At 41.3% G+C, this 18,622-nt stretch overlaps 1 protein-coding gene across 7 annotated transcripts in view; it reads left to right on the forward strand.

Moving 5' to 3' along the window:
• CNOT6 (CCR4-NOT transcription complex subunit 6) overlaps positions 1–18,622 on the forward strand; it is an 88,554-nt gene that overhangs the window by 30,451 nt on the left and 39,481 nt on the right. For all 7 annotated transcript variants that reach the window (XM_021676302.2, XM_021676301.2, XM_064376628.1 and 4 more), the window contains exon 2: positions 7,856–7,969. In XM_021676302.2, coding sequence (XP_021531977.2) covers positions 7,858–7,969 — 112 coding nt within the window. In that variant the 5' untranslated portion in view covers positions 7,856–7,857. The remainder of the gene's footprint in view (positions 1–7,855; positions 7,970–18,622) is intronic.

Consider the following 18,622-nt stretch of genomic DNA (forward strand, 5'->3'; position numbering starts at 1 on the left):
ACAAAAGGACATGAGACTCCAGCACATGGGATCCCCTAGATATTCTTCCCCTGCTCAGCACCCCCACCCCTCTCCTCAGGCAGCTGCTGCCGCCCCACATCTCACTCCAGATCCTTCACCTGCTCACGTTATTCCTTCTCCTTACGATCCTAACCCTTGGGAATCATCCCAGGAGCCTGTCACCTACCAGCCTAAGGACCTCTCCCTAAAGGTGCTCCACCGTGAAACAGAGCAACGTAAAAAGGATATCCAGAAGTTCCCTTTTCCCTCTGCAACTAAAGAGTCAGTTCCTACTCTCTTTCCCTTAATTGAAGTGCCACAAGGAGGGGGAGCCATTGGCTTTGTGAATGCTCCCATAACCAGTTTAGAAGTCTGGAGTTTAGTTGAGCACCATGGCTCACACCTGTCCCTGATGTCAGGAGTTTGAGACCAGCCTGACCAACATGGAGAAACCCTATCTTTACTAAAAAATGAAAAATTAGCCAGATGTGGTGGCTCATGTCTGTAATCCCAGCTACTTGGGGGGCTGAGGCAGGAGAATTGATTGAACCTGGGAGGCAGAGGTTGTGGTGAGCTGAGATTGTGCCATTGCATTCCAGCCTGGGTGAAAAGAGTGAAACTGCGTCTCCCCTGCCAAAAAAATAAAAAATAAATAAAATAAATCTGGAGTTTAAAAAAAGAGTTAAGGCCACTACTAGATGACCCTTACGGAGTGGCAGATCAAATTGATGAATTCTTACTTCTCTTGCAACCATAGTAGGTGTACTGATTCTTGTTGGTTGTCATGTCATACCATGTGTCCATGGGCTAGTGCAAAGACTTACAGAAACAGCACTTACTAAAACCTCCCTTAACTCTCCACCTTGTTCAGAGAAGCTTTTTCTTTTAGAGGATCAAGTCAAGCAGCAAAGCAAAGACATGTTAAAAAGGTTTGAAGAGGGAAGAGCTATAAAAATTGAAAGGGGGAAGTTTTAGGATACAGTAAAATTCCTCTTCAAAGGTTTAGCCTGTAAGCTCCCTTTAAAATTCAAGACGGGGAAAATTATTAAATACGATGAGTTCTTGGTTACTCTTCAAAGAACTAGCATATTGGTATGTTTAGCTTCTCTGTTCTTTGTTCTCCATTGTAAAATTTAACTTCTTCGTTCTTCACGTCTCCTTGCCCCTAGTTTTAGTAAACAACCCCTTTCTAGCCTCTAACACCTGCTCTATACTTAGTCATCCTAAGTCACCTGCTCTGTCCCTAGTCATCCTAAGTCACCTGCTCTGTAACCGTCCTTCCTGCCGAAACTACTTACCCTGCCACTCCAACTCAGACCCCTGCTCTCTTTAAAATAGCCAATCAGAATTAGCTTGGACTGTGCAGTCCAACCCTAGCCAATAGGGAAAAGACACAGCAGTAGGGACTAGTTGCCTTAGGGAAAAGACCCCCTCCCCCTCCCTTGTCTGGTGTGCTCTCACCATTGTTCCACTTGGGGGACACACCCTTCTATAGAAGTAAATTGCCTTTCTGAGAAAACTTGCCTGAGTGCTATTTTCACTTTGCAGCACTGAGCATTTTACTTCCAACACCGCTAAGTCTCTTATAACCCCTCACTGTGATTCCTATTCCCAGCTCCCTCTAACCTACAGCATTTCTAGAAGTGTGAAGTAGATTGGATTCATGAAGGTTTTTTTCTTCCTCTAGATTCTGGCAAGCATTCGAGGTTTCTGGTATATATGTAGGCCACTTTTAATTTAAATGTTTTTGTATGGTCTTTTCATGGTTTGTAATTCTGCCTTGCACCACTGACTTTCCCAGGATGGTCATAAGTTTTGTATATTTAAGCTATTTTGTAAGCGAATCTGAAAGCATATCTTTCTAATAAATACAAGTAATGTTTTGTGTTTGAGTGAAATAATTATTCTAAGATCATGAAAAAGTGCTCTGAGATCTGAAACAGGTAGAGATTTTTGTTTTATTGTACCAGGATCAGTAGTGGTGTCTGGCATTTGATTGGTAAGATGTTAACTAGTTAGGTGCTATATGCCTGCTGACTCTGACTGTGGCCTAGCTATTTAAAAAAAAGTATTCTTTTGTAATTCTCCTTGAAAGTTTTCAGGTGTTTTATTTGGGAATACTTTTATTATTTTAGATAGTAATCTTAAGTGGCATACTATACATTTTAGAGAGCAAGAACTACTTGTTGATTTAAAAAGCCTTGGGAAAAATCCTAAGTTGCCTGTGTTTCTGTATCCTTTCTATTACCTAGACTTCAATGCTATACTTTGTCAGACTCCCAGAAAAATGGATTGGGGTTTTCAGTGGGCATATGTCCAATCTGCTGTGTTTCTTTTATTCTAGCCTTTTTTTTTTTTACTTCCTAATTCCCAATCTCAGGAAAATAGAGAAGCACTGAAGATCTCTTCAGTGCTTTGGGGATTAGAATGATGAGTACCTTAAATTTTAAGACAGCCGATCTCACGAAAAACCAAGAAAGGGAGTGATTGGATGCCTAGGCAGAAATCAAGACTGTTTGATGGAATGGCCATAGGTACAGGGCATGGTTTTCAGATTTCTTAGGCCAGTAACGCTTCCTGAAGTGTGATCAAACTGAACATTGATTCATACTAAGCTTACATGAGATTGATAAGTCAGGTTTCTGAACTTCAATCAAGAATTGAAATGATTAATAGAACTAAAATACTAATAGCTGGTCAGAGCAATTTCTTATTGTCATTAAATTCTATTTGGGAAAGCTAATGAAGATCAGATAGTTATTTTGTAAGTGGAATCTGGTCAGAATAGTGGCATTTAGGTGATCTTAAGGGATGTTTGTCATCAAGCTCTGGTAGCACAGAACAGAGCATTTTATGTTTTCTAGGTTATTACTGACATATTCATGTCATTCAGAAAGGACGCTTCCTTTTCCACATTGTCCTCTGGACAGAATGAACACTTCTTTATGTTTACCTTTCTGTACTGGGTATTTTGTATCAGTCTAAAAACAGCAGGTACCATATTTCTATATTGGAGAAATTAATATATGAGACCAGTTTGTTTTATCTGGCCATTTATATTCTTATTTCAAGCAGCTTTTTAGGATTACTTACCTCCTTCTGTGCTTTGACTCTACAGTCAAAACCCATTTCTATGTTTGAAAAGTAGACCAGGTGTGGTGGCTCATGCCTGTAATCCTAGCACTTTGGGAGGCTGAGCCAGGCAGATCGCAGGAGCCCAGGAGTTCGAGACCAGCTTGGGCAACATGGTGAAAACCCATCTCTACAAAAATTAGCTGGGTCTGGTGGTACATGCCTGTAGTCCCAATTACATGGGAAGCTGAGGGGAGGATGGTTTTTGAGTCTGGGAGGTAAAGGCTGCAGTAAGCAGAGATTGCACCATTGCACTCCAGCCTGGGTGACAGAGTAAGACCTTGACTCAAAAAAAAAGTAGTTCTACTTTCTGTCAGCAGGGAGGCAGCCTAGCATAATTAAATTAGCTTTAACTTTTTTTTTTTTTTTTTTTGAGACAGAGTCTTGCTCTGTCGCCAGGAGCCAGGCTGGAGTGCAGTGGCGCAATCTCAGCTCACTGCAATCTCCGCCTCCTGGGTTCAAGCAGTTCTCCTGCCTCAGCCTCCCGAGTAGCTGGGACTACAGGCCCAGCTAATTTTTGTATTTTTTAGTAGAGACAGGGTTTCACCATGTTGGCCAGGATGGTCTCGGTCTCTTGACCTTGTGATCTGCCCGCCTCAGCCTCCCAAAGTGCTGGGATTACAGGCGTGAGCCACCGCGCCCGGCCATTAGCTTTAACTTTTAATCAGACTCGTTCAAAGCCTGACTCTGCTATTTCCTAGCCTTGTAACACTGGGCAAATTGCTTAAACCTTTTTGAGCTTGTTTTCTGGTAAAATGGAGATAATTGCACCTCTGCAGGAAGAACTAGCAAAAAAACTAAATCTAGAGAGATAGGAGGAAAATCAAGAAAACAGATATCCTGGGAACCAAGCAGTGTGTTTCAAAGAGGGAATGATCATCTATATCAAATGCTGATCATAAGCAAAAAGAGGTCAGAGAAGTGACCATTGGAAATAAGAACATAAGATCACTGGGTTTCTCTTTTTTTGAAAAAGAAAGTTGTTAGAGACAGGGTCATGCTTTATTACCCAGATTGGAGTGCAGTGGCATGATCATGGCTCACTGCAGCTTTGAACTCCTGGGCTCAAGTGATCTTACCCCCTTAGCATCTCAAAGCATTGGAGTTACAGGTGTAAGCCATTGTGCTTGGCTACTGGGTTTCTTCTTGATAGTTTTTGGTGAAATGTTAAAAACACTCATTTGAATGGGTTTAACTGGAGGAGGAGAATAGAAGAGAACATAGACAACTCCTGAGGATTGTTTTTGCTATAGAGAGAATGAGACAAGGGAAGTACCTGGAGTGAGAAATGAAGTTAAGACATTTTTTTAAATAGAGGAGAGAATACCACATATATGTGTGCTGAAAGTAAAGATCCAATAGGGTGGCATAATGTGGTGAGAAGAGAGAAGGGATTGCCAGAGTAATGTCCTTGAGTAGGCAGAATGATGGGGTGGATAGACGTGCACAAATGGCTTACGTGTTAAGGGAAGGGATAGATTGGTATAGGTGGGAGTTTGTAGAAAGGGCCCTTCTTTTTCATTGTGAAAATAGAAGTAAGGTCATCAGCTTAGAGGGAGGTTGGAGGAGTAGGTGTTGGAGGTTTGAAGACAGAAGTCGTCTAGGAGAATGAGATAGACTAGGAATTTACAGTATTATTTCCGGGCAGTATATAGAGTCTGAGGAATTATTGCTGACTGGCTCACTTTAGGCTCACATGGTCATAGGTTTTTCTCCAGCTGTGTTAGCTGCATGGGTATACAGAGTAGGCGGACAATTGGTTAGATCAGGATTATGGTTTAGCCAAAAGAATAAAAGCGAGACAGGAACAAGGGCTTTGAGGAAATATGCATGGGAGTGATGTTTTATTTCACCTAAATATTTTAGAGTGTATCATCAATTATGGACAAGGATTTTAAAAAATCACATACAGGCTGGGCGTGGTGGCTCATGCCTGTTATCCCAGCACTTTGGGAGGCCAAGGCAGGTGGATCGTGAGGTCAGGAGATTGAGACTATCCTGGCCAACATGGTGAAACCCCGTCTCTACTAAAATACAAAAAATCAGCCAGGTGTGGTGGTGCATGCCTATAGTCCCAGCTACTCGGGAGGCTGAGGTAGGGGAATCTCTTGAACCCGGGAGGCAGAGGTTGCAGTGAGCTGAGATCGCACTACTGCACTCCAGCCTGGCAGCAGAGCAAAACTCTGTCTCAAAAAAAAAAAAATCACGTACAACCATAATACCTTTTTTTTTTTTTTTTTTTAAAGACGGGGTTTCACCATGTTGGTCAGGTGGTCTTGAACTCCCGACCTCAGGTGATCCGCCCATCTTGGCCTCCAAAGTGCTTGGATTACAGGCGTGAGCCACAACGCCTGGCCAATACCTTTTTTTTTGAGGCAGGGTTCACTGTTGCCCAGGCTGGAGTGCAGGCACATAAATCTTACTGCAGCCTCAACCTCCTGGGCTCAAGCAATCCTCCTACCTCAGCCTCCTGAGTTGCTGGACTACAGGTGTATACAACCATGCTTGGCTAATTTTTAATTTTTTTTGGTAAGAGATGGGACCCAGGCTGGTGCCAGTCTCATAAACTCCTGGGCTCAAGCCTCACAAGAGTGCTAGGATTACAGCCATGAGCCACTGTGCTTGAATCACAATACTTCTTTAATATTAACTAATATTTAGTCCACTTTCAACTTTCTCTGATTTTCAAAATCAGAAAACCCAGATTTGTTCAATTTGGGACTAAACAAGGTCTGTACATTGCCTTTGATTGCTGTACCTCTTAAGTCATTTATTCCATATGTTTCATCTTAATCCTCTTTTTCAGACCATTGATTTGTTCAAGAAATTTGGTCTTTTGTCATTTAACTTTTATATTCTGCATCTGGCTGACTGTATTCTTGTATTATTTTTAATTGAAAAAAATTTTAATTGTGGTAAACTTGATAGTTGCTATCATAACCAAGTATACCGTTTGGTAGTATAAAGTATATTCACATGGTTGTGTCCTGTGATGTTACTTTAAACATGTTCCTCTAGATCCCTTACTTTCTGTAAACTAGAATCAGATCTGGAGAGGCTTGATTTGATTCAGGTTCAGTTTTTAACTTTGTTGGTGAGGAGTCATGGACATAGGTGATTTATGTGTACTTCTCATAGTGTCTTATTGGGAGGCACGCGATGTTTGGTTGTCCTAATGATGAGACCGATCATTGGATTTAGGTCTTCTAGCTCAGAGGTTCTCAACCCTGGTACTTGTCCATGGCCTGTTAGGAACTGGGCTGCACAGCAAGAGTGAGCGGCAGGTGAGCAAGCATTACTGCCTGAGTTCCGCCTCATGTCGTCAGATCAGCAGCGGCATTAGATTCTCATAGGAGTACAAACCCCTTTGTTAACTGCACATGCGACGGATCTAGGTTGTGTGCTCCTTGTGATGCTATCTAACTAATGCATGATGATCTGAAGTGGTACAGTTTCATCCTGAAACTACCCCACCTCACCAAATCGGTGGAAAATTATCTTCCCAAAACTGGTCCATGGGGCCAGAAGGGTAGGGAACTGCTGTTTTAACCTGATCTATCCATTTGAAAATTTTCCACTGATTTTTTTTTCCACTTAATGGTTTTATTAACTATTGATAATCATTGCCTAGATCCATTATTTTATTAGAGATTGTAAACTGATTATTTTCTAATTATATAACTCTTTTTGCATTTATTAGCTAGAATTCTGTTAAAAACAATCACTCACCTAGTTTCTGCCAGAAATACAGGATAATTGTTTGATTCTTTTCTTTTTTCTTTTCTCTTTTTTTTTTTTTTTTTTGAGATGGAGTTTCGTTCTTGTTACCCAAGCTGGAGTGCAATGGTGTGATTTTGGCTCATTGCAACCTCCGCCTCCTGGGTTCAAGCAATTCTCCTGCCGCAGCCTCCCGAGTAGCTGGGAGTACAGGTGTGGACCACCATGCCCAGCTAATTTTTGTATTTTTAGTAGAAACAGTGTTTCACCATGTTGACCAGGATGGTCTCGATCTCTTGACCTCGTGATCCACCCGCCTCGGCCTCCCAAAGTGCTGGGATTAAAGGCGTGAGCCACTGCGCCTGGCCGATTCTTTTATTTTCTAATTTTCAGGTGACTTAAGTTTTTTGATTTTCAGATAAAATTATGAATTCATGAAATTCATAATGACTCAGTTGCAGTCATTCTTGTGATGTTCAGATTGTCTCATATTTGGCCAGTGGAAGCTTCTTTAAGCTGGCTCCTGTGTCTGCCGTAACTGCACCCTTGTTAGCTTCTCAGCTTGTTTGTTTCTGTCTTGTCTTACACTTGAAATAATCAGTTTCTGCAAGAACGTCTTTTAGTGGAAGATGGTAGAGATTATAATATGGGTGTCCACTTTTAAAAGGTGGTGTGGGCCTGTCGTGGTGGCTCACGTCTGTAATCCCAGCACTTTGGGAGGCCGAGGCAGGCGGATCGCGAGATCAGGAGATTGAGACCATCCTGGTCAACATGGTGAAACCCTGTTTCTACTAAAATACAAAAAATTAGCTGGGCATGGGGGCACGCGCCTGTCGTCCCAGCTACTTGGGAGGCTGAGGCAGAAGAATCGCTTGAAGAGGTTTCAGCGAGCCGAGATCACGCCTTAAGCCTGGGCAATAGAATGATACTCTGTCTCAAAAAAAGATGTTGTGGCTTTTGTTTATTTGATTTTTTAGAATGCTGATTGGTTTCGTTTTTTTAACAGGCATGCCCAAAGAAAAATACGAACCCCCTGACCCTCGGAGGATGTATACAATTATGTCTTCTGAGGAAGCAGCAAATGGAAAGAAATCCCACTGGGCAGAGCTTGAAATAAGTGGTAAGACATGGAAGCATGAATTTAGTATGGAAATTAAGATACGATAGTAAAGTGAGATACTGAGATTTCTAATGCCAATACACAAAAGAAACAATGATTATATTTTACGAATGTAGTACATTTATAAATGATTGTATTTTAGTAACTTACCTTAGAAGCGGGAAGGTTCAATGAAAAGAATATGATTTGAGTCCAAGTTCAAAACCCATTCATTGCATATTTTCTCAGTATTAGTGTCCTCTTACAAAATATATAAACGTAAAATAACAAGGATGAAATGAAAAAAACACATGTAAAATGCTAGTGCCCAGTCAACTGTTTGTTCTGGTATTTGATTCTCTGATAAAGTAGGAATGAGCTTTTGGATTATCAAATGATAGATTTCTAGTGGGGTTCGAATGACTGACCTGTATAGATTTTGGGGTAGATTTGTTTCTCCTTATTTTCTTCATTGGCTTTTCAGTCTGAGTCACTGAGGACAGCCTTATTTAGAAACACATAATCTTAGGAGTTTGGAGCAGATGTCAAATTTCCCTTCCCCTTTTAATGCAGTCTGAACATATTCAAAGAAATACGTAAGCCTTCGAATGTGAAGGATATCCTTTCCCCGGCATCTCTGCCAGTGGGCACACAGCCTCTTTTAAAATGTTTCAAAGATGGTGAAGGGACATTACTTCTCAGGGCAACCAGTGCTAATGAAGCTTTGTGTTACTGTTGGCCTAATATGCTCCCCCTTACTTTCCTTTCTGATTTTTGCCTTCTGAAATAGTACAGAACAAACTTTCTCTTCTTTGACCTGACTGCCCTTGATTTTTAAAAGTTTAACGCGGCAGGCATACTCAGCATATGCTATGTGTAAAACATTTTACCTGGTCCTGGCCCACGTGCATGGAAGATATATAAAAGTCCCTCTTTTTATGGAGGTTATGACATTAGGGAGTAAGAAGAAGGGAGTGTGCAAGTATAAATAACTAATAGACAAAACATAACAAGTGTAGGTATAAAAGTGCTATAACAGGAAGTAAAAAGGAAATAATGATCATAGCATTTCTCCTTTCTCAGCTCAAAATTTCTGGTTAACCTATAGAGTAAACTTAAATGCCTGCCTTTGCAGCCATAGTAGGAGTCGGTACACACATGGGTCTCTCCTGTTTTCTCTCTTCTGATTTCTAGAGTGCTGGACTTTACTAAATCAAGTTGAGCTCAGTAAGTAGGTATGGTCGTGGAGAGTAAAATTTCTCTCTTTCCTCTCCTGTCAGATTTGGCTTTCTGTGCCAGGGGAGTTCAAAGAGAAATATGCACTCTTGTTCTGTAGTTATTGTCAAAGCACAGGCAGTTACCACTCCTCTTTTTTCCCTTTTAAATTTCGCAGGATTGGCATTTAACTATATTTATCTCTCCTTTTTTCAGCCCTTATTAGCAGTTTTTGAATTACAATTCCTTTGCTTAAAAGGAAGTTTCCCCTTTCTTAAAGCATTGGAATACGGTAGAAAGCACTCAGTTAGGTCATTGATACACACCTCTGAGGCTAAGGAGATTCTCCTCCATCCTCTTCTCCTTCCACCACATGCTGTGAACTCCTTGGTGATTTTGAGTCACTGTTCTCTGCTTACCCTGAACTTTGGGAGGAAGTCCTGTATACATGAATCGGGAAAAACTCTCAAACCATGTTTTTTCTTTGCTCTCACACCATCACAACAATCATCAACACAAAAGAAGACTTCTGTGACCAAAGGTGTGGGTTTCTTTTCCCCACACACTGAGCAGCAGACACCAGTTAGGTGCCCTCCAATTCAATTCCAATGCTGTTTGCCCGGAGGTAGCAGTGGATCCCATAGTCTGGACTCAGTCCCCAAGATTTCCCTCTCCCACTTGAGTCACCAGTCCCATGTCTGGGCCTCTAGAACTTTGACCAGCTTCAAGTTGGGGTTCCCCAACCCCCTATTTAGGTTCAATTAATTTGCTGGAGTGGTTCACATAACTCAGAGAAACATCTACTTACATTTACCAGTTTATTATAAAGGATGATGTTACAAAGGATACAGATGAAAAGATGCATAGGGCAAGGTGTAGGGGAAGGAGTACAGCATCCATGCCCTCCCTGGGCATACCACCCTTAAGGAGGAACCTTATGCGTTCAGCTATCTAGAAGCTCTCTGAACCCTGTTCTTTTGGGTTTTTATGGAGAATTCATTACATAGGTATGGTTGACAACTGTGTAGAAATGTGATCAGTGGACAAGCAAGGCACATCTGCTCAGACCTTTCTTGGGCTCTCTGTAGCATTCCTTCCTCTAGGTTATGGGGCAGGACTCTGTCTGGAATGTGGGTCTTTTGACCCACAGTCAGATTAGAGTCCTGCCTTGGGCAGATGAAAGAAGGACAGGAGAAGGTCAGAGAGAGATCCTGTTTCCTGAGGCCTTAAGCACTCCAAGATTATAAAGACTATGGTAGTTAGGAGCCAGGAACTGTGGATGAAAACGTATATATATATATGTGTATAAAACTCACCATAATACAACATAAGAAGGAAGAGGGGAGACTCCTCTAAAGTAACCTTTCTTAATTTATTATTATTATTATTATTATTATTATTATTATTATTATATTTAGTGATGAGGTCTTGCTCTGTTCCCCAGGCTGGAGTGCAGTGGCGTGATTATACATAGTTTACTGTATCGTTGAATTCCTGGGCTCATGTGATCCTCCCACCTCACCCTCCTGAGTAGCTGGGACTACAGATGCATGCCACCATACCTTCCTAATACTTAAAAAATCTTCCTTAGGGATGGGGTCTTGCTTTGTTGCCCAGGCTGGTCTTGAACTCCTGGCTTTGAGCAGTCCTGCCGCTTCAGCCTCTCAAAGTGCTGGGATTATAGGCATGAGCCACTGTGTCCGACCAAAAGATGCCTTCTTAACAGTTAATCATCTTTACCATTTATCTTTACGGAGGATAAACTATTGGTTCAATAGGTTTGTAGAATGGAACCTTGTACTTCCTATTAATGAATTATTATAAGGCCAAAAGCCTTGTAATCACTACCCAGGTCAAAAATTAGACGTTTTTCAACTTTACCCAGAAGCTTCTCCATATGCCACAGCCAGTCACAGCCCCAACCCTGCCCCCAAAATTAACCATTATCCTGACTTTATAGTAGTTACTTTCTTGTCTTTTCCTTATGGTTTTAACACCAAATTATGTATACAGGGAAGATTTTTGGAGGTGCCAAAACTACTACCTGTTTTAATTGTGGTGGTTACATAGCTATGCATTTGTAAAGGAATCATAAGACAGAGTGAATTTTATTGTATGTAGATTATACTTTGACATTTTTAAAAAAAGAAAACAATTTTTTTAAAGATTCAAGGGAGAGTGACAGATAAGCAACGTACAGAGAAATAGACCTCTGAAAAAAATCAATGCACAGGTTTAGAACAAATGCTAAAAATGGTAATTCAAGGAAACTTTCCTAAATTAAAAAAAAAATTCAAACTACCCACTGAAAGAACACACAGTATACCTGAGAACGTCAATGTGGAAAAACCAACACCAGGATATATTCTGGTAAAGTTACTGAGTTTAAGGAAAAAGCACATGTTTTGGGCATCTAGGCTAAAAGAGCAAGTGACTAATAAGAAAATTCAAGTGTCATTAGACCTGCATCAAGGCTTTATGCCATACCAAAAAAATTTTTTTTGGAGTAACATATATTTAAGATACTTTAAGATCATGTGAGCCAAGGATCTAGACTTCACCAAAACCAGTTTTCAAATATAAAGGGTACAGACTGTTATCAACATACAGTAAACATAAGACATACTGTTACTGTGAATGCTTTTATTTTTTTTTTTGAGATGGAGTCTTGCTCTGTCACCAAGGTTGGAATGCAGTGGTGCAATCTTGGCTCACTGTAACCTTCACCTCCCAGGTTTAAGCAATTCTCTATCTACATCAGTCTCCCGAGTAGCTGGGATTACAGGTGAGTGCCATCACTCTCGGATAATTTTTTGTATTTTTAGTAGAGATGGGGTTTCACTAGGCTGGTCTTGAACTCCTGACCTTGTGATCCACCCACCTGAGCCTCCCAAAGTGCTGGGATTACAGGCGTGAACCATCACGCCTGGCCCTTATGAACGCCTTTTAAAGAATCATCTAGAGAACAAGCTTCTAGACAACCAAAATGATTGACATATGAGCTAGTAGGGGGCGTTTAATATGTAATGACTTGCAAAACAAAGTCCAAAAATAGGGGTTTATGCAGGTTAAATGGGAAAGCTATAGTATGTAGTGGATACATACTCTGCCAATGTAGACAGAGCACAATTATGTAAAGGAGGGCAGGGCAGATGAGATGATATGCACACAAAGTTTTGTCTGCTCTTGGTAATCATATTGGTGGGATGAAGCAAATAAATATTCTATCATCCCATATCCCTGAGAACCAGGACTTTCAGTATTAAAGAAGATGCAGATATAATTATAAAAGAGGGTAACTAAAAGCCCTGTTATCCTGAATTTGAATTGAAAGTTCAGTATGTTTTCATAAGATATTTTAGCTTTAAGTGTATGTTTGATATTTTGTCATACATCATATAAAACATAAAATTATATCACACCATTTGTTTATAAATGCATATGGCTACATATTTATGTCCTAAATCTGTTCATTGAAAACCTAGAAACAAGACTGACTCTAGCTATAAATATCTCTAGCACCGGCTGAGTTTTATTTTTCTTAGAGATGAGGTCTCATTATGTTGCCCAGGCTGGTCTTGAACTCCTAGCCTCAAGCACTTCTCCCACGTTGGCCTCCCAAAGTGCTGGGATTATACACATAAGCCAACTTACTCAGCCCAGGTTAGCTTCTTTAACTTATTTATTACATTTTTATAGATTTAGAGGGTACAAGTACAGTTTTCTTTTTTACATTTTAACAATCTGTTAAATATGTATTTATCCCTCCATAGAACCACCACCCATACCAAGGTGGAGTGGGTCACTACCTGGCGCCTGGACTCTGAAATCTAAGGCTTCCTTCTCCTTCATTTTATGGCTTAGGTGGGGGCATGGTTCAGGCAAAACTCGTGTCTCCTTTTGAATACTGCAGAAGCAGAACCTAAGCATACCCATAAAGGTGGCCACACCCATCAGGGTTGATTGGTAGGCTGGAAGACAATATTCGCCTAAGAAAGGCATTTTTACCTCTATAGGGGGTTGGGAATTGGTTGGCTGGAAGTGGTGGTATTGGGGCAGGGAAGTGTTATTTCAATGGAGGACTTACTTTCAGGTTGCAGAGAGAAATGAGGGGAGTTTGCCTATACTGGGCCATCTGTGGGGTCAGTGGGGGCTGCTGTATGTCTTTGCTACTGAAGGGGGAAAGTTGACATAGGCATTAAAGCCAAAGAGGCACATAGTAATTAGGCCCAGTACCCCTGAGATGATTTTGGAGTGGTTTCCTCTCTCAACAAGGACGATAATGGAGGTGATAAGGTAGAGGATCACTGCTAAGAAATCACTCCGGGGCCATTGATGAATGGTATTTTGTTGTGCAGATCACACATGTAGATGATAAAATAGCACCTAGGATCATTTCAGCTACCAACAGGGAGGAGTACCCTGGTGTGGAGGCACTTAAAGCACATCAGGATCACCAGGCACGATATAGTCTTAGCAAGCCTAAACGATTCCCTTTTGGGTATACAAGAAGTTGGCCCAGCAGCGGGAGGGCTGAGAGGCGGGCTGAAGTCCTTGGTGATGCAGAAGATTGCTCACTTGTTCATGGTGTTGAGGACACTGCACATCCAACCATCTGGCTAGGAAGGGGGCCCCTGGGGCAGAGGGAGTCACAAGTAGTTTTCTTACCTGGATATATTGTGTAGTAGTGAAGTCTGGCCTTTTAGTGTACTTATTGCCCTAATAGTGAACATTGTACCCAAAAGGTAATTTTTTCACCTTTTTCACCCTTGCATATCTTGGAGTCTTCAGTGTCTGTTTTTCCATTTTGTATGTGCGTGTGTACCCATTGTTTAGTTCCCCTTTGTAAGTGAGAAGATAGTATTTGTTTCTGAGTTGTTTTGCTTAGGATAACGGCTTCCAGTTCTGTCCACATTGTTGCACAAGATAGGCTTTCATTCTTTTTTATAGCTGAGTAGTATTCCTTGGTGTATATATATTCTACATTTTCTTTATCTAGTCATCCATTGATGGACGTTTAGGTTGATGCCATATCTTTGCTATTGTGAGTAGTACTAGGAGACATACGAGTGCACATGAGTATGAGACATGATGATTTTTTTCTCTTTGGGTATACCCAGTAGTGGGGTTGCTGGATAGAATGGTAGTTCTATTTTTAGTTCTGTGAGAAATCTTCATACTGTTTTCCATACAGACTGTACTAATTTACATTCCCACCAACAGTGTATATAAGTGTTCCTTTTTCTTCACATCCTTGGCAACATCTGTTGTTTTTGACTTTTTAGTAGCCATTCTAAGTAGTGTAAGATGGTATTTCATTGTGGTTTTAATTTGCATTTCTGTGATAATTATTGATGTTGAGCATTTTTTCATATTTGTTGATGACTTGTGTGTCTGTCTTTTGAAAAATATTTCATGTCCTTTGCCCACGTATTATTGGGGTTCCTTGTAGATTCTCTATATTAACCCTTTGTCAGATGTGTAGTTTGCCAGTATTTTCTCTCATTCTATAGACTGTTGATTATCATTATTATTTTTGCTGTGCAGAAACTTTTTTTATTTTTATTTTTTTGAGATGGAGTCTCACTCTGTACCCTAGGCTGGAATGCAGTGGCACAATCTCAGCTCACTGCAACTTCTGCCTCCTGGGTCCCGGTTCAAGCAATTTTCCTACCTCAGCCTCCCAAGTAGCTGGGATTACAGGCACGAGCCATCATGCCCACCTAATTTTTGTATTTTTTAGTAGAGACAGGGTTTCACCATGTTGTCCAGGCTGGTCTTGAACGCCTGACCTTGTGATCCACCTGACCTCGGCCTCCCGAAGTGCTGGGATTACAGGAGTAAGCCACCACGCCCAGCCGCTGTGCAGAAACTTTTTAATGTAACTAAGTCCCATTTATCTGTTCATTTTGAGGTAGGGTATCATCATTCTGTGGCCCAGGCTGGATAGAGTAGTTTGTAACCTCAAACTCCTGAGCTCTAGTGATTCTCCTGCCTCAGCCTCCTGAATAGCTAGGAGTATAGGTGCACACAACTGTGCTTGGCTTTTTTTTTTTTTTTCTTTGAGACAAGGTGTCACTTTGTCACCCAGGCTGGAGTGCAATAATGCCATCTCAGCTCCCTGCAGCCTCAACCTTCTGTGTTCAAGTGATCCTGCTGCCTCAGCCCCTCAAGTAGCTGGGACTACAGTAGTATATGCCACCATGCTCAGCTAAAGGCTAATTTTTATATTTTAGTTTTTTGTAGAGACAGGGGTCTTGTGTTGGCCAGCCTGGTCTCTAACTCCTGGCCTCAAGTGATCTTCCTGTCTTAACTTTACAAAACACTGGGATAACAGGCATGAGCCACTGTGCCCAGCCAGCTTCTTTAACTTAGTAACAGATATTTATATTTTCACTCTGTCTTTTTATGGTTTGATAGCTCATTCCTTTTTAGCATTGAGTAATAGTCCATTGTCTCGATGTACCACAGTTTATTTACCCGCTCACCTACTGAAGGACATCTTGGCTGCCTCCAAGTGTTGGCAATTTTGAATAAAGCTACTATAAACATTTATGTGCAGTTCTTTGTGTGGACGTAAGTTTTCAGCTCCTTTGAGTAAATGCCAAGGAGGCATGATTGCTGGATTATATGGGAATAGTATGTTTAGTTTTGCCAAAAAGTTCCAAAGTGTATTCTGAAGTGGCTGTATCATTTTACCGTTCTACCAGCATATCCTCCTCAGGGTGTGGTGGTATAAGTGTTTTGGATTTTTTGCCATCCTGATAGGTGTGTAGCGGTATCTCACTGTTTTAATTTGTGATTCTCTAATGGCATATATGTTGGCCAACTTTTCATATGCTCATTTGCTGTTGGTATATCTTCTTTGGCTAGGTGTCTGTTCAGATCTTTTGCCCATTTAAATATTGGGTTGTTTTCTTATTCAGTTTTAAGAGTTTTTTTTTGTAACTTTTTTTTTTTAATGTGAATGTGTCTTTTGCAAAAATATCTCCCAGTCTGTGTTGTCTTACTCTTTTGGTAGTGTCTTTCACAGGGCAGAAGTGCTTAATTTAAATGGGATTTTGATTGCGATTCTCTTTAGTTTATATATCAAATTGGGAAGAACATCTGGACAGTTTGTGTCTTCATATCCGTGAACATGGAATATCTCCATTTATTTAGTTATTTGATTTCTTCAGAGTTTTAGTAGTTTCCCTCATATGCAACTTGTAAATATTTTGGTAGATTTATTCCTATTTCTTTCTCTCGCTTTTTTTTTTTTTTTTGGTGTAAATCGTGTCTTTTTAGTTCTAAATTCCATTTGTTCATTGCTGGTATGTAAGAAAGTGACTTCAGATCTTTTAAGTATTTGCTTATTTATGATTTAAACAATTTTTAAGGCAGGGTACAGTGTCTCACACCAGTCCCAGCACTTTGGGAGGCCAGCATGGGTGGCTTATTCTGGAGACCAGCCTAGGCAATGTGATAGAACACCATCTTTATTAAAAAAAAAATACAGAAATTAGCCAGGCGTGGTAGTGTGCACCTGTGGTCTCAGCTACTCAGGAGGCTGAGGTGGGAGAATTACTTTAGCCCAGGAAGTGGAAGTTACAGTGAGCTGAGATCACACCACTGTACTCCAGCCTGGGTGACAGAGCGAGACCGTGTCTCAAAAGAAAGAAAATTGCCCGGGTGCTGTGGCTCACGCCTGTAATCCCAGCACTTTGGGAGGCTGAGGCAGGCGGATCACGATATCAGGAGTTAGAGACTAGTCTAGCCATATGGTAAACCCCGTCTCTACTAAAGAAATAGAAAAATTAGCCAGGCATGGTTGCGTGTGCCTGTAGTCCAAGCTACTCATGATGCTAAGGCAGAAGAATCACTTGAACCAGGAGGCCAGTGTTGGTGTGAGCCAAGATCGCGCCACTGCACTCCAGCCTGGGTGACAGAGCAAGACTCCGTCTCAAAAAAAAAAAGGCCGGGCGCTGTGGCTCATGTAATCCAGCGCTTTGTGAGGACAAGGTGGGCGGATCACAAGGTCAGGAGAACGAGACCGTCCTTGCCAACATGGTGAAACCCCGTTTCTACTAAAAATACAAAAATTAGCTGGGCGTGGTGGTATGCATCTGTAGTCCCAGCTGCTCGGGAGGCTGAGGCAGGAGAATGGCTTGAACCTGAGAGGCGGAGGTTGCAGTGAGCCGAGATTGTGCCACGCTGCACTCCATCCTGGTGACAGAGTTAAGACTCTGTCTCGAAAAAAAAAAAATCTATTTTCTTCTCCTTAAAAGTATTCTGTTTTTTATAGTTATTCATCATTAGGCTCCTTGTAGTTTAGTTTTCCTTTATTGAGCCTTTCATCTCATTTTGAAATACTAGGTAATAGTTTTTTGGGCATGTTTGGAGTATGCTTTTATTGGAACTTCTTAAAACAATTATCAGCTTTGACTTCAGTGCTTTTTTCTGTTCATTTTCATTTGAATTCAGTTTTTCTAAAGTTTTAGAAGGAGATGTGACTCAGGGTAGTTTTACTAATGTCTATGCTCCCTTTCCCGTAGTTTTCAGAGTGTTCACAATTTTGGGAACTTACTTTCTGAGAGTTTCTGGTTTTGTTCCCCTCTCTCATTTTTATCTTTTTTCCTTTATATTTTGTATTCCTGTTCTACTAATTTTAATTCCATTTTTGAAGCTTTTTTCTCAGTGTGGGACCTTGGTTGGTCAGTTTGGAGAGTCCCTGGGGCAGAGACTGTTGTAATCTTTCATTTCAGGCTTAACTGTGGACACTGTACTCACTTGTTACTCACTGGGACTATATTCCCCTCGGTTGTAGGTGTTAGACTTTCCGCCGAATTCAATGAGGAAACAGAGACCGGAGTGGGGAAATTAAAAGCCAATTTATTCGGCTCCCGGGCGAGGTTCTATGGTCCGAGAAGGGGCCAGAGAAGTCGCGCTTCTCTTCTTGGGGCGTGGGGTTTTATAGGGAGTAGAAGTGGCTGATTGACTGCGGGGGAAACAAAGACAAGGTAGTTCTATTGGGTGTTAAAAGACTGGGGACGGGCGAGGTGAACAAAGCGGGGGCATTTCCATTGGGTATGAAGGGATTGAGCACGGACGAGGGGCTGGCCGAGGATGTACGGGGGAGCTACCATAGGGCAGGCTCTTGGCAGGCCTTTTCAAAATTTATGGCAGGTGCAGGACTGAGATTGGAATGCGGACATGGGCAAGGGGAGCCTGCGTGGAGAGGGCAAATGCTGAGCAATGTGCTCAGTATGATGATGTAGTTTTTAGGCATGGAGAGAGAAGGGCATGTCCATTCGGCTCCCAAGGAGGCACCGGCCTTACAGTAGGGATGTTCTGAAATTGGTGCTTTCCAGTGTATACCCGTGGGTTTCCCTCTTTTCAGTTCCATTAAACACATTTACATGTAATGCACTTATTGATATGATTAGGCTCAAATAAGTAATACTGTACTATTTCACTTAC

Source organism: Aotus nancymaae, unplaced genomic scaffold (assembly GCF_030222135.1).
Source record: "Aotus nancymaae isolate 86718 unplaced genomic scaffold, 86718_ANA_hifiasm-v0.15.2.pri h1tg000015l_1, whole genome shotgun sequence".
Lineage (NCBI taxonomy): Eukaryota > Metazoa > Chordata > Mammalia > Primates > Aotidae > Aotus > Aotus nancymaae.